General features: G+C 39.2%; 2 protein-coding genes, 1 long non-coding RNA gene and 1 other non-coding gene across 7 annotated transcripts; 2 read left to right on the top strand and 2 right to left on the bottom strand.

Annotated features, from left to right (window-relative positions):
* Positions 1-2902: 2902 nt before the first annotated feature.
* On the top strand, positions 2903-2974 carry trnaa-ugc (transfer RNA alanine (anticodon UGC)). The gene has a single exon. It is a non-coding gene; the product is annotated as a tRNA-Ala (tRNA).
* Positions 2975-6028: 3054 nt separating this feature from the next.
* On the bottom strand, positions 6029-7908 carry LOC135933631 (uncharacterized). Its single transcript, XR_010573860.1, has 3 exons — positions 7801-7908; positions 6247-6369; positions 6029-6157 (listed from the first exon to the last, which is right to left on the bottom strand). It is a non-coding gene; the product is annotated as an uncharacterized LOC135933631 (long non-coding RNA).
* Positions 7909-10373: 2465 nt separating this feature from the next.
* On the top strand, positions 10374-13373 carry LOC134637731 (B-cell receptor CD22-like). 2 transcript variants are annotated; one of them, XM_063488238.1, is made up of 7 exons: positions 10374-10498; positions 11724-12068; positions 12172-12393; positions 12482-12754; positions 12927-13008; positions 13109-13142; positions 13235-13373. In XM_063488238.1, the coding sequence occupies exons 1-7, from the start codon at positions 10459-10461 to the stop codon at positions 13277-13279; spliced, it is 1041 nt and encodes a 346-aa protein (XP_063344308.1). In that variant the 5' UTR covers positions 10374-10458; the 3' UTR covers positions 13280-13373. The 2 variants fall into 2 exon arrangements, with proteins under 2 accessions (XP_063344308.1, XP_063344307.1); XM_063488237.1 differs by having other exon boundaries at positions 11721-12068.
* A 2271-nt stretch (positions 13374-15644) lies between these two features.
* On the bottom strand, positions 15645-22110 carry LOC134636989 (sialoadhesin). Of its 3 annotated transcripts, none has more exons than XM_063487290.1 (8): positions 21938-22110; positions 21693-21835; positions 21378-21460; positions 21074-21279; positions 18779-19039; positions 18036-18347; positions 17761-17866; positions 15645-16960 (listed from the first exon to the last, which is right to left on the bottom strand). In XM_063487290.1, exons 1-8 carry the CDS (start codon positions 22050-22052, stop codon positions 16900-16902), a joined length of 1287 nt encoding a protein of 428 aa, XP_063343360.1. In that variant the 5' UTR covers positions 22053-22110; the 3' UTR covers positions 15645-16899. The 3 variants fall into 3 exon arrangements, with proteins under 3 accessions (XP_063343360.1, XP_063343361.1, XP_063343362.1); XM_063487291.1 differs by having other exon boundaries at positions 17761-17860; XM_063487292.1 differs by having other exon boundaries at positions 21693-21763.
* Positions 22111-24533: the final 2423 nt, after the last annotated feature.

Here is a 24533-nt window from a genome sequence, read left to right as displayed (position 1 = left end):
TATCTTTGGGACCTGGTTTGTCTCCATCTAACCAAAACCATTTTCCTCCCAGGAAGCGCAAGCCAATCCAAGCCTGAGAAACACAGGACAAAACTGGGAGAGTCAGTCCTGGCTGTGGAAGTGTTGGTAGAGAAAAGAGATTTGTATTTGCAAATTAAGCCGGACACAAATACTCATTACCGAGGCTTTAGTGAAGCCTTTCCTGAAATGAATATTGTTCCTTTTTTAAATTTACCCCTCCCCCCCTTTTTTTTTTTACATGCAGTTGTTTTGTACAGTATAGATTTTAAACACATTGGACAAGAAAGAGCATCTCCACAGCACAGCCTGGAATTTATGCCTTAACCCTCTCCAGGCAGGCGTTGCAAATTTGCAACAGTTAAACACTAACAACCTGATTACCCCACATACATATTTTATGAGTTTTTTTTACTCAGAAGTACCACTGCAGGACTTGGTTGTGCATTAGCAACACAAAACTTAATTTGAGCCTGAGAGGGTTAAAGCACTGAACTAGTAGAAAGAGTAAAGCCCCTTGAACGTGAACTCCTCTGGTGTTTAATGCAGAATCTATGAACAAGTGATGCATTTAAAAGAACATCTATAATTCAAAAATAATAAACTCCAACCTCATCAGTGGTTGCTCTGTAGATCCTGTCTCTGACATAGTTGTACTGAGAGACATCGGTCAGGCTCAGGAGGTCGTACGTACAGCCAGCACATGATGTTTTCATCTCTCTGCAGTGAATCAAGGCGTCCTCCCATGTCTTGTTCTCATTCACCACCACCAGGTTGTCATGATAGCATATAGAGGAAAACTCTTCAGAGCATGCATAGCCTACCCAGCCTCCAGGAGAAGCATCCAAAGAGCCACAGTCTGCAGTGAGTGGCTGTCCTGGTGCCCAGTTTCTGTAGCTAGATGCTAAACTACCCGTCCAGTTCCAGGTCTTACCCCCCACTCGATACAGTCCAATCCAGCCCCGTTTGTCAACATCACCTGAGTTTACCTGGGTGACAGTGGCTAGGTAACCATAGTTTTCCATACAGTACTTTACAGCGTCATACCAGCTGAGCATAACACTGTGATACTGGATTACATCACCTCGGGAACAGTAGACATTATTGATACTTGAACATTGTGCACTGTACCACATGAGGTCATCTCCTACAACTGCACAGTAGTCCTGCTGTGCAGAGGCCCATTTGCTGGTACGTGAGAGGTCATCACCTGAGACACCTTCACCTGTTCTGAAATCAACACAACAATCATCTCAAATTTAGCAATTCAGTTTTGTCATATTTACATAAACAGACATGGACATTCACATAAAGGTCATTTCAAAAAAGACACTCACCTTAGATTTATAGACTTCCAGACTGAGTCATCTTCAGGATCTCTGAGTAGACCAATCCAAGCGTTTGGGATATTTATTTGGACCAAAAATGGTATCATAACATTCATATTTATCATGTCCCAAGTAGCCAAGTCAACATGATGTGTCTGGCAGTATAGTCTTGCTTGTGTCCAGTTCTTTTCCCCATAAATAAAAAATCTGGAGTGTTTAATGTTTCCTTTTAAGCCACAGGCGGCCATTAGTACGAGGTATAGTGCCAGTTCAAAGTTGCTTTTCCTCATATCTGTTCCTGTTTGGACAACAAGCCACACAGATCAGTTTTCAGAGATTGTATTTGCTGTCAGTCAGTTTATGATGTGGTCCGTGGCTGCTGAACAGCAATCACTCTGCTTTTATAGCAACCAGCTACATGATCAGTGCCACCTACACACACCTCAACATCCAGCTGACCAATAGGAACTCTGCACACTTTCAAATACAATTCAAATGGCCCTGTTGTTGTACTCTCCTGTTGTCACCTTTGACTTTGTTCTTAAAGATGCTCTCCTACTCTACTGTGACACTACATGTTTTTTAGATTTGTTGAAAACAAGTGAGAGACATACATTGTGTAATTTGGTAATATGGAATTTGGCGAAATGGCATAACAACAGTTAGTGGAAACCTTTTGGGGCTGCATTCAAAATCACAATATTCAAATGTGCTTATTTAGGAAACAAAGTCAGCAAATTATCTCTTATTCAGATAAATGTTCCTGTTAAATAGAAAGACTATGACGTCAGTTGGAATTTGGGAAAACTCTTCCTTTCTCTCTAATTGGGAAACTAATTGCATCTGTTTGAGAATGTCTAATTTCTTTCTTAATAAATTACTTAAAAAAAAACCAGTTGGACTCTTTAATAGCTCCATTATTGTTGGGGGGCATAAGGCCCATAGAATTAGCAGAAAACATCTTTTAAAACATAAATTGGTAGGAGTGACTGGCTAAAAAGAAAACTGGAAGACTGCTTCCCATTCTCGGAGTGTGCAATCCAGTTAACTCCCACTACTACTAATAAGTGAGGTTTTAACAACAGCTCGATCATATTCAGTCTCGTATGGAGCTTGAAACAGAGTTAATCTTAGTTCAATCGTAACCCTGTATCCCTAGCATTACCCACTGCTAAAACCCCCACCAAATCTGGTTGTAGTGCTTTTCAGTAGATTGGCATATTGATGATATTTGCATGAATGGGGTCTTTGCTTCTTTCAAGCAGTTACAAAGGAAATAGGGATTGCAAAGTAACAGTTTTTCCCTGCTACCTGCAGGTAACGTCAGGTATAAATTAATTTTGAGACTATAATAGAAAGTAGCGTGTAGAAAAATATGTTAAAATCCCACCTGACGCTCTTTTGTCTTCAGGCGCCTCCTCTTCTGCTAAGCGGGAAAATTACTTTGGAGAGTGTATTCCAGACAACATTTGGGAGAACTGCCTTGAAAACATACAAGAACGCTTGCCATTGTCTCATTCAGTTAAAGTTCATTCCCAGGCATCATTATGTTATCAGGGGATGTAGCTCAGTGGTAGAGCGCATGCTTTGCATGTATGAGGTCCTGGGTTCAATCCCCAGCATCTCCAGGTTTTTATACCATCAAGCTTCTGAGCTACAGCTCAAAACTTCTACTGAATTTCCTGGAGGAATCCACCCGAGGGATTAATAAAGTTTCATCTAATCTAATCTACTCCGAGTTGCAGTATAATATATATCGAAATGTGTCACCTCTGCTAATCTGCTCCGGAGTTGTGGACTATCCCACAAAATCAAGCCTTTTTTGGCTGAGATATGTACCCTCATGTATGAGGTCACTAAAACACTGTTTAGACCAGAACCTTTTCTTTTTTGATCACTCATGGTGTTTCTGAGACTCTCAGAAACATTTTCTGTCATATTCTCTTTTAGCAGGCAATAAATAAATAGATAATAAATAGACTGCCCACTCAACCTGACAAATACACTCCATCTAAAAAAGATAAGACACGCTGGGGATGACAAGAGATGGACCTGGAAAGACTGCTGAGTGAGTGAGATTCTACATTGGACTTATTTGTGGATGTGAGAGGGATTTTTATTTTCTTTCTTTTCTGCCTCCACATTAATCTTTCCCTAAAGTTTTCATAAAATGTAGGTGTGTCTAACAAAGGATCAGACCTTTCTTTCTACAAGAAAAACCATGACAGTAAAAGTGGCCTGATCTCTTTTGCTCCTCGTGAAAGAAAATGGGAATCGTAAAAAAACAAATTTTAAGTAAACACACAAAGTGGACCCAAATGCAGCCATGTGTGCTGGAGTAAAAGGCTCTGTTGTTCTGTGTTTTAAAGCCCTAAAGAGATTTTCTGCATTCAAATCCAGCCGGTCTCTGTGCTTAGTTTGCAAATAAAGGTTAGGTAAATGTCTGAATTTGAATCTTATTCAATGTGACAGGCTACTGACCTCTGTCTCTTTCACGAGTCTTAGTTATTGGTCCAAATGACTGAAGTGCAGAAGAAGATATTAATGAAATGATAAATGAAGATATCAGCAGAAGGCAAAAGAGCAAAGGACTTTCAAACTGGATCTGTTAAAATAAAACGGTGCCTTTGGTATGGTCGGCCGTTCTGAAATATTTAACTGACTCAGGATAATGAGCCAAACATGTGAAGGGAAAATCCATCAATTATCATCATAAAGCTTCATAATTCATAATGCGGATCAGCTGTGGACTGCCTTTCTTAATTTTGAATATAAACAGAGAAGAGAAGACAGTACAGTCTAATACTCTAAAACCATCTGCATTGTTGAAGCAGGATTGATTTAAAATGTAGTGGCAGTCAACGAAGTTCACTTTAACTAGAACCAAGACTGCAAATGCAAGTGATGTGCAGTTATAGGTAGAAAAATCAGATTTTATACAACAATTTGTATTTGTTGTATAAAAATGTGGAATTTTTCATAGATTCAACTAAAGAAATGGGAGCACATGTTGCGCCGGATATTGTGATGTCTAATCGCATTACTGACTCGTAGTTGCAGGGACAGTTCATCCGGGTGTCTTGTTCTAAAGTGAATACAAGAAGGTCTGGCCAGCACAACATTATAGAAGGAAAAAAATCTGTTGGTAAACTTCCTACAGACTACAGAAAAAAATCAAGCCTAAATCTACAACAAATGTCATAGACATAGACATCCAGATATCTCATTAAACACAACGAAAGGGCCTGGATTCTACAAAAAACATGGTCATAGAATGATTTTTTGATATATTGATTAGGAGTTAGAGCACCTAACCTGCTCCTCTAATAACTAATGACCCAAGATTACATAGTGACCCACATAGCGAATCAAACAGCACAATACGGAGAAAAAAAAATCAGTAAGGGCTGGATTAAAGTGTACTCAACTTTTATTTTTAACATCAGTGTGTCTCATGAAAAGTGTGAGCAGCTGGGGGACAGCAAGATATATGTAAAGAAACATACAAATATATTTAATATATGAAAAAATTAAACGGCAAAGTAGAATGCATAGACGGCAAATAACCACATACATACAAAGCATATAGAGTGATACACCCTGAGCTGTAAAAACATATAGCAACCCTGCTCTGTGCTGTCTTTATGGAAAAAGCAACATATAAATATAGATGCTCACTTCATTCAATAAACTCCAGTACATCAACATCTTCAGTGTACTTTTAATTTATTAGCATATACAAATGATGTAGACTAAGAGTTTTTATTCACAGTCATTCTTTGATGATCAGCTTTTCCTCAGAGTAAGTGCTTCCCTCAAGTGGACAAACTGAAAGTGCAGGTATCTAACCTACTGTTAAAAGCATATGTAGTTCCTCCATTAGTGAGCAGCTCACTGTCAGGCTGAAAGCCTTCAAAAGCAGGCATAAAAGTGTAAAACATACTGTCATAATGGAGCAGAGAGAGAAAAATGTCAGTGCCATGTAGTAAAACATGGCACCGACTGGCTACAATGCACCGTCATTTCTTTCGTTTTTCCTGCGGCTGAGATGAAAACATGTTTACAGATTCAAAATCAGCAAGTGATACGAAATTACTTGTAATCACAATTTCAAGTTTAAGTGGCCTGTATGTTTATTATAATTAGATTTTAATGATCATGTGATTGTAATGATTTTTTTTTCTATAGTCTTTGATAATTAGCCTCACTTATGAAAAAAAATCACATCATCCATTCAATAAGTAATCAGAATTGGTACAAGTGATTTTTGTGACGTTGCACTGCATATATGTGGAATTATAATATTTCCAAAATAAAACAGCTATAAAATTTTACAAAATACCAGTGCTAAGCTAAGAGAACGACTTATTTAGATGTAAATGAGCTCATTGTTCTTTGTCTGCCTGATTTTCCTTTTCTCTACACACATACATACACTAATTTTAAGTAAGTAAGCAAGATTTATTTGGTTTGTGGTCACAAATAATTTAAAGCGTGAGAAGAAATTATTCAAAGCATCTAAATTGAATAGATCAAAGTGTAGGAACAGATTGTCTCTTCATATCTATGAGCACTTTCAGCTTCTCTTCCTCTTTTTAACCAACAGAACAAAGGACTAAAGTATTGATTTTAAACATTTGCAACAGTATTATCTCCAGACCTTGGCTCAGTCCAGCTCTCACTTTAGTTAGCCTGGTAACAAAATAGAAACAGTTTGTGTATCTATTTTCAGTCTGTCACATCCTGACTTGATTTCTTCTTTTGTTCCGTTGATACAATAGTGGTCATATCATCTTCGGTTTCTTCCCCACCTAAAAGCACAGACACATTGTATATTAATTGTCAGTCTATTTATTCTTCTCAGTCATTTCTTGTGCTAATAAATTTATTCATTACTCACCGAAACATTCCTGGAAGGACTCAGATTTGACCAGGAAGGTGTATAACAAAGCTGCTACTAACAGGACTCCAAAGAATCCCCCAAGAATACAGCCAATGAGAAGGACATTGGTTGCACCAGTATCTAGGCATAAAGTAAAAATAAAAACAACATGAGTGCAAAACAGGACACTGGCATGTAAAGGAAACTTTACATGCTGTCTCAACTACACAGGCTTTACGTGGTCTCTGCAGATTGAGCCAGCCTTGTTGCATCGTGTTTAAGAGAGGTCTCACCTTTCAGAGGGTATCATTCTTTTTCTCCTTATCAGAGGAGAAAAAGATCACTATATCTAAGATTATAACTAGTATATCTGGATCCTATGTATTCAAGTCATGCCATGAACAGATATGATGAAGAAGGCTTTCAGTTTTAAGGCATTCCTCAGAGATGAGCACCTCCCTGTAGTTTGTGTGCTTAGAAATGTTCAAAAATTTCGATGCCCATATATGGATGATCTGGATGATGTAACCAGAGCAGCCCTAGTCTCGGCGGGCAACGCTGTCTGTTTTCATGTTTCATGTTAAAAATAGTTTCAACCTAGTTTTAGTATGGTAGAAACCTGAATGAATTGCAAATATAATATTTACATAAATCAACACTAATCAAAGTAAATAATTTAGAAATTAGACTTGTACCTGATTATGTACTCTCTCTCTCTCTGTGTGTGTGTGTGTGTGTGTGTGTGTGTGTGTGTGTGTGAGTGTGTGTGTGTGTGTGTGTGTGTGTGAATTTAACTGAAAAGGCTGAAAAGACGCATTGCTTATTACACTTTCAGTTTGTCACAAGGTGCGTCCTGCTTTGAGGTAGGTAAAACTATATGCTCTCTATGTGTGGCCCTCCTCTTTTCTGCCTCACTCAGTCCTCTACTTCCTGGAGAGATTGAAAATGAACACTGACAAAAAAACAAAAACAAAAAACCACTGAATAAAAAGCTAAAGAGTTAAAATGACTGTACATTAATGAAATGCTGCCAAGTTGAAGTTAAGAATCTCATATTGAAGAAATAATTTGAGTTTTAGTGGTTTATCTGCAAAAAAATGATCACTTAAACTTGTTGCCATAAAATGTAAAAGCTGCAATGCCCATTGTCTGTGGAAAGTCACTAGAAAGCCCAGGGTGTCCTCTTGACAGTACAGCAGGATTCAATAGACTGCAAACATTTTGTTGGACACAATGGTCTCAGACTTAGTGTCCCCCACAGAGAATTGACAGGTCTTAGTGTGTAATGTTGAGGTCCTACAATTAAGAGAGAAAACCCAAAAGTCAGATGATCCCCTCTGAGAAAGAACTAGGAGATGGTGGGGAGAAATAACCACCTTTTAATGGTAAGAAACCTCCAGCGGGAAACGCTCAAAGAGGGGCAACCATCTGTCCATCAGATTAAACTGCAACTACTGAAAGGTACAAATAAAGCGACTTGGACATGAACCCAAGAGACTACTGGACTGAATTAAACTGAAGACATGCAACGTTAGGCAATGCACTTAGTCTTACTGCATTTCAATACTTCACCATAAACATGCAGGACGGCAGAGAGTGCTCTCGGGTTGCTCAGCTGCTGACAAACTACTCTTGTGCCGTTGTGGGGCAAGGCAGTTCCCAGGAGGGTCCACATAGCCAGCGACTCTCCATTCTTCATTTCACAGCTTCCATAGAGAGCCTGAGGACGGGGACAGAGGAGAGAAAGGAGACTGAATAAGGGATTCAAAAATGCTTCAAAAGAAGGCGTTTTCGTAGGGTGATTGATGGTGGTCAATTTACAATGTCAACACAATCTTAACAAACGTAAGACGATAATAATATAAAATGATCCTGGGTCATTTGATGGGGATGAGTTTAAAATGCACCATTGTGCAAACATGTTAAACTCATGATTGAATGTCCTTACAATGAAAAAAATGAATATGCAGACACGCTTAGAATATATAAATCCACTGCACAGTTCTCTTTGAGGGCTGCTGTAACTTTATTGTAAATATGACTTGGTTCTACTTTGGTTTCCTAGAAAAGCTTTGTCATATTTGTTCCTTGGTGTGCACATCCTGTTTCTCCTTCTTCAGAAAGACTCCCTGTAACATGTAATCTAATAGCAGCTGTTTCCTCATAGAAAAAAAGAACAAGTCAGAAAACAACAGTCACATGGTCACTCCCCCCTCCCCTCCCTCACCTGGGGGATGTCTTCCACATGGCCACCGGGGCAGGTGAGGCTGTAGTTGTGATTACTCCCATACAAGGTAAACGTGAGGTTCGGATGCGCTTTGGGCACGCCACAGTGAAACACTGCAGGCTCTCCCACACCCACTGAGATGTTAGATGGTTGTGTGCTGTACTTGAGAGCATCAGTGCTTGGAGCTTTGGTGGTGGTGCTAGCAGTACTCAAAGTTGTTTTTTGAGCTGGAGCAGTGATTGGGTGATCAATGCATGTGTGTGTGAGAGACAGAGAGAAGGAAGAAAAATGATCAGGTAAAAAGTAAAAAGTTGCAATTTAACAAATGCACTGCTAACCCAAATATATCAGTAATTTATATTTGGTAAAACTAAAGAGTAAAAAAATTGTTATAGAAAGTAAATAACATCAAAGTTATTTCACAAAATAAATACAAAACAAATATCCAACCACAGAGTCACACCTCTTCTCCCGAATGTATATCTAGCCTAATTGGATGGAAAGATTTGCAACAATGGAATGAGGAAGCGTGAAAGAGGAATGTCTCAGTGACTGCAAAGTATATTTTGGAAGTCATGGATGTGGTTGGTTTACCTGAGGAAAGTGTGCTGATCTGGAGCACAGTCAGAAACAAGCACATCAGATAAAGTGCCCTTCTGCTCCTCATTTCTCCGTCCATCTTTTCTTCACTCTAGTTCCAGTTAGTAATCTGCAAACAACAAAAACTTCATAAAACATAAAAGAAGTTCAGTGAATACAAAACCAGGTTATGTGGGTGCCCGTGTGTGGGAGTGTGTAGATAACCAGTTATTTATGCAACGATTCTTTTCATGGGTGTAGTGCAGCTGTAGATGAACATTGGTCTAGAATTAGATATAGCAAATTGAGAGTGTTGACAACAACATAGTTTTATAAATACTATAAATTAAACATACACACAATCTAATATGCTGCTCTATGTGACCTGAGCAAATGACTTTTTTTTTTTCATTTTAGAAAACATATGAATTTCAAATGAAATTACTTACACTGACCACAAAATGAACTGGAATTTCCCAACCAGCTCTACAGAAAGCTTCCTTATTTGAAGATTGTTTGACGGCACCTCTTTAAAAAGAAAATCCTATTTATTGCACAGATGTTGTCCTAGGACGCAGAGACACTGGAGACCGGCTGCCGTGACGAACATCTGCGCCCACTGTCCATAACAGTGTCACTGTCCACACACTGCTTACCCTTCGCTGCTTCACTTCTTTCTGCCTCTCTCCATCCGCTCGCTTCAGAAGTCCAGGACAACAGGGCACTTTTAGGAATGTGGAAGACTTCCTTATGTGCAAGGTAGATTGATGAAAAGAAGTAACAAACAGGTTATGCAGGCCCAGCCTGAACCGATTATAGCTGGGGCAAACGTCAGGTTCGCGCGCGCACACACACACACACACACACACACACACACACACACACACACACACACACACACACACACACACACACACACACACACACACAAACAAATGTCTTAAACCTGTCTTCTTCGTTCACCCTTCAATCGGTGATGCTTCTCTTTGAATGGTGAGAGTAATTACAGAAATGGAAGTTGAACTAGTGAACCACAAGTTCCTCATCTGCCAGCTTTTAAAAAAAATCTTGAAAAAAAGTGAATAATAAGTTACAAATAATGATTATTTACTGTAATTTATTTATGAATGGGTTTCACAATATTATGAAATTAGTTTAAGGCCAAAATAAAACCATTCTGTCTTCTGTTTTGTTGTTTTTTCGCCTGACTTTAAATTGTCACATTATTGTTGTTGAGTCATAACGGAGGATGGGTGAGAGACCGCTGAGCCCTCCCACTGTCTGCATCCCGAGTTCATGCGGCGGTCTGAATGCGACTCTACAGAGCAGAAAGCAGAAATGTCTAGCTGTGGTCTACTTTATCAGCTGTAACCCCAAGATTTCAAAGCTGGTGCGGAAATATTGTGCATTGTATTGATGTGGAGATGATGATTGCAGTGCTGCTGCTCCTGACTCTGAAGTCAGGTAAGAAGATTCTTTATCAACTGAGTTTCAAGATAACATACAAGCTTGGAATGGAATAAACCTTCTTTTGATTGCAATTCTAGGCTTTTTTTTTTAAGTATACTTAGTAATTATCTGTTATGTCTACACTGCATGGGGCTGCTTTTACTTTGTAAGAGCCAAAGAGTGAATGTGGAACATGAGGAGAGAAAATAACACAGTTGTTAAGCTGACTGTACCTGCTGAAGCAATGATGCATCAAACAGGAATAAATAAACAGATGAGACAATGAGTAGAGGGATTATATTATTCTGAAAGCAGGTACTTTCCAAGATTCAAATTTTTACAACCCAACCATCTTTTTTTCTTCAAAGTTTCACTTTGATGTTTTGGACTTTCAGTTGGTAACGTGTAGCAGAGGAAGAGTTAAATGCTGTTTCAGGGTGTGTGATTTTCAGTGACTGCAGACTCTTAAATACAAAAACGTACTCAGTGGGATTTTAAGAAAACATTATCAACCTCTTTGAAAGTTAAAAGGCGACAAATGAGCAAGAAATAACATTGATGAGGATGAGAACAGCGATATTATTCTCCTTAAATTTTATCAGAACTGATTGTAACCCATCAAATATGAAAAGCTTGGTAGAGAGCTGCCAGAAGAATATTATCTGATAGCAATTAGACAGTCACGTCACAAAAAGGAAACACACCCAACCTCTACTTGCTCTTGCAGCTTCTTAGCTGTTACCATGGTTTCAAAAATGAACATTTTTTTGAGGAAATGCATATCGGCTATTGGGTTAAAGAAACCTACTTACTTTCCTACTCTGTACTCGAAACACGTACCCAGTTTTCACTGTGGCAGTTCACGTGCACATTTGAAAGTATTTGCATTACACGCACTGCTGGCAATCATGTAATTTCCCCTGATTAACGAACTGTTTTAGTATCTGTCAGGTCAATGTTCGGTCATTTGTTTCAGTCTAAAAAACAAAAACAAAATTATTACAAGAAAAAGCTACAGTTAGTGGAGGCCGGAAAAGTGTGAACAGCAGAGTGATCTTCACCTCCTTGTCGTTGCCTTGTTTTGACAACTTCACTTCCTCATTTTTTTTTATAAGAAGTAAAAAACACAGTGTTCAGCAGTTTACTTCAATTTCCCCTTTACGTCTTGTTTTTGAATTCTACATAATAATAAAAGAAACTAACAAAATATGTTCTGTCGTGTTTCATCACTTGTCAGCAGGAACTGTGAGTGCTGCTTGGTCAGTGACATTTGAAAACCCAGATCTTTGTGCTGTAAAGGGATCATCTGTGACTTTTAGGTGCGTATTCAACTACACAGCTGGGGAAACTGTTAGAACGACTGGATGGTACAAGGGACGTTTAGAAAATGGTGTCTGGAAACGAGTTGAGCTTTCAGACCTTCCGTCGTATCGCCATCGTTATGGATATCTCGGCGACCAGCGGCACAACTGTAGCCTGGCAGTTCATGACCTGCAGGTTAATGACACGGGATATTACTACTTCCACTTTGGCACAGATACGATAGGAATGCGTAGTAAAACTTCTGTGCATCTGACCGTCTCAGGTAAAGTGATTTTACATTAAACGATACTCTCCAGACTTAATGTTTCCAGCTTCTTCTTCTTTTTAAAAAAATATTTCTGTTTATTGATCTAACCCACATCCAGAGGTGAGAGCCACAGTGCAGCCGGAGAGAGTGAGAGCTGGAGAAAAGGTGACTCTTGAATGTGTAACATCGTGCCAACTTGGAAGCACAGTCTGGTTCAAAGATGGACATCCAATGACAAAAACATTGTTGTGGGCGCAGGCAGAAGACACTGGGAAATATTCATGTACTGTCAAGGGGCATGAGTTGGTGCAATCACACTTTGCTGCTCTGGATGTTCAGTGTAAGTAGATGAAGATAATATTGATTCTTGCAAGCTGAGTTTTTACTCATACAACACAAAGTGCAAACAATGACTTTGTTTAATGCAGATTCTCCACTGAACGTGTCTGCTGAGGTGAGTCAGGCTGGCCTCCTGTCAGTGGGCAGCAATGTGAATCTGACCTGCAACAGCGCTGCTAACCCTGAAGCAGATAGTTACACCTGGTACAGCTCCAGCTCCAGGCTTCAGGTGGCCTCGGGCCAGGTGCTGTCTATTCCCTCTTTGGAGGTGTCCCACAGTGGAGTGTATCTCTGCCAGGCCGGGAACAGTCTGGGAGAAAGCAACTCGACGGCGGTCCTGCTGGAAGTGGAAGAAACAAAGAGTGAGTCTGTCAGGCGAGTGGGCATAACCTATTGTTCGAATGATGCAAATTATTAGTAGATATTTCATAAAATTGTTAAGAAATCCAATCTAGTGGCTCAGAAAAATGTACATTTATTTTTAAATGTATGCATTCTTGTTCATTTGTCGTTTTCTCCTACTTTTCTTAACAGTTAATCGTGTTATCCTCTTTGTTGGTATTGGAGTCAAAGTGGTTTTGATGCTTTTCCTTACACTGATTATTATCTGGGTTCGGTAAGTGAATCATACCAACAACTCCTAATTTAGTAGCAGCTGGATGATTTTGAATGTTTTTGTGCTGTGTTTGCAAACTTCTCTCATTTCCTTGTTAAAGGAAGGGGTGGTGTAATCCTGCTGGGGACAGTGAGGTGAGAAGGATGACACGATGGACTCGGGTCTGTTTGAAAGCAATTATAACCGTCTCTCACAAAACGTCTAATGTTGTCTTTTTATGTTTCAGATGGACAGCCATGATTATGAAAATATGAATATGCGAAATGGGTAAAAATAACCCAGAAAACAAGAATCCACACATACTATTATCATTTGCTAAATGTTGTCAGTCCAAAAGCAGTAGACTTTAAAGCAAGTTTTAGAGATAGGAAACATTTTATGAAAGTCTGACCTTATTCAACCTTGAAGAAGAGATCAGAGGTCTATAGTAACATGATGTTTAGAATATCCATATACAGCAGGTAAAATTTGTATATAATATAATATAATATAATATAATATAATATAATATAATATAATATAATATAATATAATATAATATAATATAATATAATATAATATAATATAATATAATATAATATAATATAATATAATATAATATAATAGGGGCAGCACGGTGGCACGGTGGTTAGCACTGTTGCTGCACAGCAAGAAGGTCCTGAGTTCAATTCCCCCGCGACTCTGGAAAGGATAAGCGGTTTGATGGATAACATAATATGGAAGTATTGACTACGTCAACAAGTAAATATACTTCCAAAGGTGCTAAACCTATCAAATCCATACATTATGCAATATTTTGTGCAAAAGCCTTTGTTGGTGACTACAGCTTCAAAATGCCTCCTATATAAAGAGAAATTATTTGCATGCATTGCTAAGTCATGATTCTTCCACACAAACAGTCCTGATGGTTCAGTGAACCCTTTCTGTGAACTCTGACCTTTAGTTCTTTCCATAGATTTTCACTTGGATTCAGGTCAGCTGATTGGCTGGATCATTTTAGCAGCTTATTTATTATTTATTATTTATTTTCTTCCTCTGAAACTAACTGAGAGCTTCCTTTGCTGTGTGTTCGAGATCATCGTCTTGCTGAAACGTCCACCCTCGTTTCATCTTCATCATCCTGGCAGCAGATACATTTTTTCATTCATCCTTCCTTCAGTTATATTAAACGTGTTGGTATGGTGTTGTTGGGGAGATATATGTAGTGCCTTTTAATCTCCAAACATGGTGTGTATTATGGCATCTAAAGAGTTTTTCAATTTTGGTCTTATATGACACCTTTTTATAGGCCACCAGTTGGGACTGAACCAGCAGATATTAATTTGCACTAAGTAGCAGCATTGCTTTCTAATTACTGATAGATTTCCTCTGGTGCCATGACTTTCCACATCTTTTTGCATCTCCCTTTTTTCCTGGGTTCAATACTTTTTCCCTGTGTCATTTCCCATTATTACACCTAATTTGTGGACATCTGTGGTTTAATTTCTTTGCATGTGTGGATTGGATGGGTTACTACTGACATCTGGTGAGAATTTCATGACAATAGCACCTTTAGAAACATATTTACTTAGAAAATTGGTGACATGATCAATACTTATTTTACCTGCTGAATCAGTCCTTATGTGCACAAATGTTGTCAATAAAAACAATATCAATAAGAAATGTAGTTGTAAATAGCTCTATATAGCGTTACTCACTTTTACCTTGGAGGAGAGGTCAGCGGTCATGTGACATGAAATTTGAAATCTTCATACAGTACTTTCTATATGTTGCCAATACGCACCACACTTGTGGGAATTATAGTCTCTAAGTTATAAGGATTTTTATCTTTGTCCAATAAATGATTAACTTGACCTAGACGACCTTGGTGGATGTAAGCCAAATTTAAATGGATCGTTAACATGACCTCACTCTATGTTCCTACAAAGTTTTATCGGAATCAATTCAGATTTTTAGCCGACAGACAGAATGACAAGCACAGAAAACATAACAGGTTTATGCAGAAAGAAAGAAGAAGAAGAAAAAGCTGAGCTGCAAGGTTGCCTTCGTTAATACTGGATCATTGTTCAATTTCACAGTGAAGGGAGGAAGAAAATATAAATGTTTAATTCAACAATTGAGGCCCACAAGCCTTAGTGTGGAATTCTCCTGGGTGAAACTGAGAGGACATGTGATCACTTTAAGTCTTCCTTCACACCAGTGTGTTATGTTAGCCACATCCCTGATGCCTGGCTTTCATTGGTTACAACAGTTTCTGCTCCCCCTTGAGTTTACAATAAGCATGTGCATTCTCGTCTGCTCACAGGTCACATGACACTATCAGTCTCAGTCATTTTCTGTTGCTAGAACTGTTAAGGTTAATATTTTAAAATGCTCAGTGTTAATTGTAACAGAAGCTTGGATAAATATTGGCTGCCATATAACTGTATAAAGACTATTGTGTAAAACTTGTTGCCTTTTGATCTGCTTCTGGCTCTTCTTTTTTTAAATATCTTTTTAAATTTCCAAGTTCAGTTTGACTTTGAAAAAGGTCCGAAGTCTGAGTTTTGTAAGTTTTGGTCCCACTGCAGTTTGCTGGATGCTTTTCAGTATAAATTTCAGCTCATGAGCATTTAATGAAATTATGAGTTGGCACTGACAGCACTATACATGCTCTACAGATCACATGAAAACATCAAATGGCTGCAAAAATGTGTCATAAATGCAACTTATTACAGCTAAGGGTCACATGTGCAAAACTGTCTCTTTGGATAGTTGTTAATGAAACACTTTATTGTTTATTAAAACAACTTTGCACGTCACACCTCACTTTAATATGGCAAATCAAACAAAAGCAAAATCCTAAAATAGTGCACTTTTTAGATGACTGTCCGGGTGTTAGAGTCACTGTCCTCTTGGTTTTCATCCTCTCCCACTTTTCCTCACGCTCTGCTCAGTATCTGCTGGAGCCTTATCGCTCTCAGGAGTTTACTCAAAGCCACACAAACAGGATCCAGTTGGACTTGCCAGCAGAACTTAATTGGGTTATCATCTTCACAGTCATCATCTCTGGCAGGCCTTCAGTAATAACTTCTTCAATGTTTTCTACTTCTGGACATTGCTTGTACATTACCCGGTGCACTTTGTGCTGTGTGGTTACAACCCTGTGTCAGGAAGTGTTAGCGAGATCTCCGGATGTCGCCTGTAGTCGTGTTATGCAATGAACCGCGGAGGATATTTAAATTCACATCTGTTACTGCAACACTCCAACAAACTGAAGCAAATAACATAAAATAATAAAATAAAATACAAATAAAATAAACTTAAAAACAGTAATAAATAAATTTGAGGTCATAGGAAGGGGTGACATTTGTTTCCTATCTTCTTTCTTTTGGAATAAAACCTTTTCTTAGAGACACATCACTTCATTCTCGACTCAGTACTAGGCTTAATCCTAAAGAAGAAATGCATTTAAACTAATGGAACACAAGTGGGTGAAATACATTCTGCCGGTGCACCATTGTTCCCTTCTTTCTGAAAATGAAACGAAAGCTCAGGTCAGTGCTTTGAAATCTGTCGCATCCTGCTTGCTTGAATGAACATTGATGTTTATCACATGAGCTGCACACGCTCACAGCTGGTGGGAACTGGTGCCAAAATTTGATTACCACCTTAGACTTCAGCCATAGTGTAATAATCATTTAAAGTTAATGTGATGTGGTCTCACTTTGGGGAAAGTGATGTTAGTAACCACACAGGAGGAGCTGAAGAAAAATATTTGCTTGCTCTGTGTGTGTGTGAGTGTGTGTGTGTGCGTTTGTGTTAGGGAAATGTACAGAGATCTGTTGTTGGCGGATGTACTGCACTGTGGGTAAGATTCTAGGTAGAATAAAGCCTGATTTCACTGACTCTTTAAGGTTCTGACGCAGTTGCAGTGAGCACGTATGACTGACGTCTGGATGACTTCTGTCTCCTGAAAGCAAAAAGAACAAAACATTTTAAGAATAAAGACATTGTCATTGAAATCTAAAGTCACTTTTCATGTTATATAATGAACTAAATTCATTAATTCATCCTTTCAGTCATATTTAAACCTACTGTTTAAGTAATAACTATTTTGGTTCCTTAAATGATCAAAGTTACTAACCAATCAATCAACCTCAGAGATTTAATTAGACTCAACTAGACTTCTAAAAAGGTATTTGATATATGAAATTAAAATTAACAGCAATCATTATATACTGTATATTCAAACTTCGGGCCATAACATTTTTATGCATCGGTGATGACTCAGCAGAAAATATTTTTTAAAAATATGTGATTATTTAAGAGAGACCCAAGTCTTGAAAATGAAAATGTGCACATATTTAACTAAATCATTTTCAGTGTTATAGTTACAGTACTATGTAGAAACGCTCTGATATATGAAATTAAAATTTCACAGAACTCATTATATAGATTCTAACTTTCTATCATAAAATTTTTATCCAAATCTGAGATGGTCGAGCAGAAATCTCGTGTTGATTTAAGATAGAATGACCCAAGATAATTGATTTATTTATCCTTTTGGTCATATTTAAACCTAACCTTTAAGTAATAACTCATTTGCTTAAATGATCCACGCCAGTAACCAATGACTCTAACTTAAGCAATGACCACTCTCATTTGATTTTAATGAAATTATTTTACACATATTGTGCACAAGCCCAGCTAAAGGGACTGTGAAGTGAATTATGATGAAAGTTACTGGTTGTAAAACAACCAAAGGCCCACCTTATGACACAGATGGCTATGACTACAATAGCCAGAAGGATTCCAATGAACACTCCAGCAATCACCCCTTTTCTTTTTCCAGAGAGGGGTGGGATCACAGCTGCAGCTGACAACAAAATACACATTAGTAACACTTCATGTTTGAAAAAACTGGATATAATGATATTGTGGTGGTAAAGTTTGGCTTTATGTGATGTTTGACACCGTAGGCAGGGAAAGGACTGAACCCACAGCGCTGCTGTTATATATCAAGAGCTGCCTCTTCATATTCCTACCTCTGGAGCCTCTGAGCGTTATACTGAAAGTCTGAGATCCATGTCTGTTTCGTGCCACACAGCAGTGCTGCCCAGATTCCTCAGTGGTGATGTTGGCACTGCTGGATGTCTGGCTGCTTCCTGTGGGTGTAGCTACGGTTCGTCTGCCTTGATGAAAGCTTTTGTCTGCGTCACTGAGACATGCTGCACCCTGGTACCAGATGTATGTGTGCACCGGAGGGTTAGCATCACTGCTGCAGGTCAGAGTCATGGGAAGCTCATAATCTAGCTGTCCACCAGGTGACACTGAGACGGATGTGTTTCGAGGAGCATCTAGAAGGAGGCATTAAAGTACATTAAAGATAAGTTAAACCTTCAAGTGAGTTTGATTCAGTTCAAATCAGTTTTATTTATATAACACCAAATCACAATAACAGTTGCCTCAAGGCGCTTTATATTGTAAGGTAAAGGCCCTACAATAATACTGAGGAAACAGAGGAAATAAAAGCTCTGTAAGAGCACTGCTTGTATCCCTGTTACAAAAGGTTAACCCAGGCTTAATGCGGAAGTTTCTTACTTTTAGAATTTCTCTAGAAAGTCTGAGTTAAAATGCTTTGTCAGCAGCACATATTTTTGGCTTGAAAATTTTCTTTCTGCTCTTTGGAGTTCTGTGTGTCAAAACAAGCTTAATAAATAAACAGATGAATGACCTTGTATATAAATGTTGATCTGATTTTTACATTTATAACAAAAGCTTGACTTACACTGCACATCAACTGGTAGTATGGTTGAGTTATGCACTTTGGCTCCAGTTTGCATCTGACAGTAGTAGCTGCCAGAGTCATCTGATGTAACTTCAGTAATATTCCACACCTGTCCAGTGTGTGTTACGCTGTTACTTGTGCTCTTGTACCAAGTCACATTGGCCTGTGGCTCTGCAGGGCTGCAGCAGGCCAAACGTAAGGTTGCACCCTCTGTGATGCCCCTGGATGGACTTGCTAAGGCTGTGACTGCACTGGAGGAGTCTGAAGAAAAAAAACCCCCAGAAACAGACAAAACACATATGTGGTGAGATTATTATTTCATATATTCAAATGAAAAAGATAATCATGATTTACAAAAAGCTAAAAGTCAACAACTTTTAGCTTTCTGCAGAGCAAAAAATTATCCTAATAGTTAAATAGTTCATTTTTGTTAATGAGGACAGTATTCAAGGAACAAGCTCTGCAGCTGAAAAACAAAGCCAAAGTTAAAAAAACAGTTCCTATAACGACAACTGGAGGCTGACTCTAAAAGTGAGTCAGTCTCCAGAGGTGCACATGTAAAAATGCGCAATTTTAGAGCAGAAGGAAGTACACTTACAGCCTGGTGTCTGTAGTCTTTAGGTACCCGTCCAACAATGCAACAACCAATATGCCACATTTCAGTCTAAAAAAAGTGGTTGATAAGCCAATGGGTGGAGTGATTTATATACCATTTGTACATGCCTATTTTCTATTTAAAGGTAGGTGGAAACCACTATGAATGCTTTCTATTCCTTTGTTTTTTGAGGCCATATCACTATTACATGTGATATTATGTATGTTGTTGTGGAAGTTTTCCATTAAATAAAGCCTGCAGACGAGCGGTGAGCTGTAGCTAACATTCTTTAATCAAAACAAAAAGAACAGGAAACCAAGTTGGTGGAGAGCCTGCATGACCGCGGGGCAGACGGCCAGCAGAGTCTCACGAGCCTAACATGGCTCTCAGTTAAATACCTTCTCCAGGAACAAAAGGCAGTACACAGCTGTTTCACACCTTAAGGTTCACACTCCCTTGCTACCTCCCAGAGTCCTCAAAGAGACAAAAGATTCTTCCTGTGGAGTTGTCTGCTTCCCCCAACTTCCTTACTAGACCCCCACCATTTGTCTTACTGTATGAGTGTGAGACATGCTAAAATCCAGTGGCACCAAGGCATTATACAATAAAATAATGTGATTAATACATAAATAAAATAAATTCCTATACATATGTACTATGGGAGGCCTCTCCTTTAATTTCTTTATAGATCCACAGAAGACCACCAGTTTTAAAGGACAGGACTCTGATGCTCTCACATGCATGCAGAACCAGACAAGCTATACCAAGACATAGAGCTGAGAGGCTCAGATTAAAGCACACACACAGGGAATGTGTTTTAATTTAATGCTAAACACTATTATTCGACAATGTCTTAACATACCAGCTTCTCACACTAGCTTTATGTAAGACAGACAAACTCAACTCGATTGCCTCTCAACAGGTTATAATACCTTTTTCTCCCAAGCTCTGCAAATATTAACCCGTCTTTAATGTTTAGCTCTTGACTACAACCTCAAAAGCATCAAAGGTTATGAAACAGAGTCTTACATCAAGATTATTTAAACCCACCAGTCGTCGGTTTCACTTCAGCTTCTCATAAATAGCACAAAATGTCAGACAAAGGGTTGCACAAAGGAAACTGTTACTGAATATTGCAATGGTGCTAGAAAAAGAAACGAGCTTTGCTAAGCAGTCATTTAAGAAATACAGTACAGTAAACTGTAAACGCTGCTAGTTTTAGGTTTGGCTTTAGGTTATTGGACAGTAAATGCTGGTCTCTGACTGCGCTGTACTGTGCTTCTAACAACAGGGAATCACACTCAGATCCACTCATCAAGAAAACAAAATAAGAAACAGAGCAAACAGAGATATATTCTGTGACAAGGAAGTTGGGCAACTTACAGAGAAGTTGACCAATACATAGCAAAAGACAGAGAAAGACAGACAAAACCACAATGCACATAGAAAATAATAAGAAGGGATGTGTGGTTTGTCTTTAATGGTTTGCCAGATCATACTGATGTGACTCATCCAGGCTATACAATGATTATGACAACAGGAGGAAACTCATAAAAATAGATATAAAATAATGTATCTTTTCTTGCGTACTTTGCAAATCTATAAAAGCTTTTGAATGATGGGGGGACGATGCGTTTGCTGATTGCACAGTATCATTGTTAGCGATGACAATGATATTTTTACTCGTTTAAGGTTCACACCTGCCACCAGGAGCTGTACACCGGCCTGCTCTGGCATCTTCTCTGTGGAGTGGTTGGTGATGAGGTAAAACACGTAGGTCCCGCTGTCTGACTGCTTTAGATCAGTAATCCTCAGAGAGCAGACCTTGCTTCCTGGTTCTCCCAGGTACTGCACCCTGTTCTGGTAGGATGGATCTGGGAAGATGTGATCGCTGTGGTACACGTATCTAACACAGACAGAGGGACAAGCAGACAGACTTAGACACCTGTGCTCTTTACTTCCACCCTCATGTGTGTTTCTGTGACTTCAACACATCATTATTACCTTGCCGTAATACACCGGCTGTCTTCAAGGCACCACATCTCAGACAAAACCATGTACTTTTGTCCTCCTTCACCTCCTCCACCCTAACAGATACACAGAGCTTTTTTAATCAGTGGATACAGTAAAGTGGAACATTTTCAATTAACTTGACTGTATCTGTTCAAACCACACCCAAAACATCACCTGTAAGCTTAGCATAAAAACTAATTTTGGCTAGGTTTTATCAAAGAACTGACACTTGTTTTTATTCTGACTGCAGTTTTTAGCTCTTCATGCACAGTATAACTGCTAACAATGCCTTCTTTATTGAAATACCTGAGCAGAGGGCCACCCCTCTTCCCTGGTTTCATTGGAGGTCTGCGGGTAGTCATAGGAACACGGGATTTCTATGGAAGAACCAATCACAGCACAGATGGGACCAGAGGGGAGATGAACTGACCAATCACCAGCAAGAATACCTGGAATACCAACAAAAAACCCCTAAATTCTAACCATCACTGTCTTTGCGTGAAGCTCGGATCCCAGCATGACTGCTGCAGCGCTTTTATATATGTACCTACCTTTCAGAGAGAGTGTGACCAAGAGCCAGCAGCTCTGAGCCATGCCTCCATGCATCTTCTGCCTTCTTTGCTGTCTGTTTAGCTGTGGTGCTCTGATCCTCCCAACTACAGTCATCTACTAACCTTCTTTGGCTTCACTCTCAGCCTGTCTAACAAGACGTCCTCTTCTAGTCTTTGGGTAATTCAGTGCAGTTGTATGTGTAAGTCAAGTGTTCCAGGTTCCCTTTTATACTATCTGCCAACGAGGAACTAGGACCGTGACTAGGCTTTCATGTCAGTAAAGAGAACTTGGTGTGTGTTTATGTGTGAGAGAGGGTGCCGGCTGGTGGATACTGCATGCGTCTGCTGACTCAGTGACATTGAGGTCAACAAGTTCAATATAATATACAAAATAACAGCTGACAGTGTTTGTCTCAGTGAGGTTGTGTTTATATGTCGGTGCGTTGAGCTGCGGCAGGTCTGTAGGGGTCCCGAGAGAGCCCTCGCGCTTGGTTTGTCAACTCAGAAACGTGTGCTGACGTCACTCGTTCCCCTCTCTTTTGCGCAGATGACCGCTCGCAGGACGACCACAGCACACGCACACACAGAGCGACGAAACTTAAAGTTTGTTTTAATTCGTCCAAATGTTCCTCTCTCTCCAGTTAGAAGCGAGCTCTGGTGGTTTTGGTTGACAGGAAGAGCTGTCGTAGAAAACGGCTATTTACTTTTTTTCTTCTTCTTTGTTGGGGTCAGTAACCTGTGGAGAGAGCAAAAAAAAGGGGGGGGGAGGATTTACTTGGGAAAAGCTCGGAAAGTTTGGAATTTATCCGTGTTGGCGTTTAAAATTGCTATCCAATTTCTTCCTATTAGAGGTTTTATGGGCCTTCTTTTGATTTGTACATCTTTTTAAAGCGAAAGGCTCCACCTGTAGCTGAGGAAGACAAACAGGTGAGTCATTGTCTGGAAGGCGATTTGAATGGTGTCTTTAAGCCTTGTTGGTTATTAGCAATCACGCTCATTTCGTTTTCTTGCTAAAGTTATTTGAAATAGTCTAACGTAAAGTTAGCAGTGATATTTTAATTATTTAAAGTTTATATGGTTTTTTAAAATGCCCTTTGGTCTGTTTAATCAGTTTAATCAGTGACCCTCAGCGGTTTAAATTAGTCTCCAATACTCACTGCCAATATTAGCCTACAAACAAACACATTTATAGGCTTTTCAAACGTCACAGCACAGGTTTTACATTGTGATGTATAGAATGGCAATGTGATAGACTTTTATACAGCCAGGATACATTACTTTAAATGAGATCTTCTGATCTCAGTGATCTCATTTGACTGTATGTTGTGCTTTTTCAAAAGCAGCAAAAATTGTAACTAATTTTTAAATGATCATCATCCACTTATCTGTTATTACGCACATGTAATTACACTCACTAGCCACATTTTTAGGTCCTTGGCAGCAAACTGATGCATTTAGGCATGCAGACATGGTTAACACGACCTGCTGAAGTTCAAACCAAGCATCAGATTGGAGAAGAGGAAGGATTTAAGTGACTTTGAACGTAGATTGTTGTTGATGCCAGATGGACTGATTTGAGTATTTCAGAAACTGCTGATCTGTTGGGATTTTTCCAACTCAACTATCTCCAGGGTTTGCTGGGAATTGTCAGAAAAGTAGAAAATGTCCAGTGAGTGACAGTTCTGTGAGAGAAAATACCGTGTTCATGTCAGAGGTCAGAGGAGAATGACCAGACTGCTTTGAACTGATAGGAAGGAAACAGCAACTCAGATAACCACACATTACAACGAAGGTATGCAGAAGAGAATCTCCAAACTTGTCAAACCTTGAAGCAGATTGGTTATAGCAGCAGAAGACCACACTGGATGCCACTGCTATCAGCTAATAACAGGAAATCGAGACCTCAATTCACACAGGCTTATCCTGTGTGCTGTAATCTAAAGCTGGATAATAGGAGACTGAAAAAACATTATCTGGATTGATGAGTCTTGATTTCTGTCTATAGGGTCAGAATTTGGTGTTGCATGGATCCACGCTGCCTTGTTTTATATGTTCTGGTCGATGGTGGTGGTATAATGATGTGGATTATCTTTTTTGGCACATTTTGGGCACCTTAGTATGAACTGTGCATCGTTTAAACACCACTGTTGCTGACTGTGTCCATCGCTTTATGACCACAGTGTACTCATCTTCTAATGGCTGCTTCCAGGATAATAATGCACCATGTTGCAAAGTTCAGATCATCTCAGCCTGGTTTCTTGAGCACTGCAATGAGTTCATGGTACTCAAATGGCCTCCACAGTCACCAGATCTCAATCCAACAGAGTGCCTTTTTGGGACGTGATGAAACAGGAGATTCCTAGCACGGATGTGCAGCCATCAAGTCTGCAGCAACTGCGTGATGCTGTCGAGTGGATATGGACCAAATGTTTCCAACAAATTGTTGAATCTATGACATGAAAAATTAAGGGAGTAGTGAAGGCAAAAGTGGATTTAATCTGGTACTAGCAAGGTGTACCTAATAAAGTGGCAGGTGAGGGTGTAATTCATAGTCGAGCACAATGTAACAGGAACTTGTTGGAAAGCCTGGAGGGGT

This window comes from Pelmatolapia mariae, linkage group LG10_11, assembly GCF_036321145.2.
Source record: "Pelmatolapia mariae isolate MD_Pm_ZW linkage group LG10_11, Pm_UMD_F_2, whole genome shotgun sequence".
In the NCBI taxonomy this organism is placed as follows: Eukaryota; Metazoa; Chordata; class Actinopteri; order Cichliformes; family Cichlidae; genus Pelmatolapia; species Pelmatolapia mariae.
Note: the sequence above shows the minus strand (reverse complement) of the source record. Positions and strands in the feature narration are given on the sequence as shown.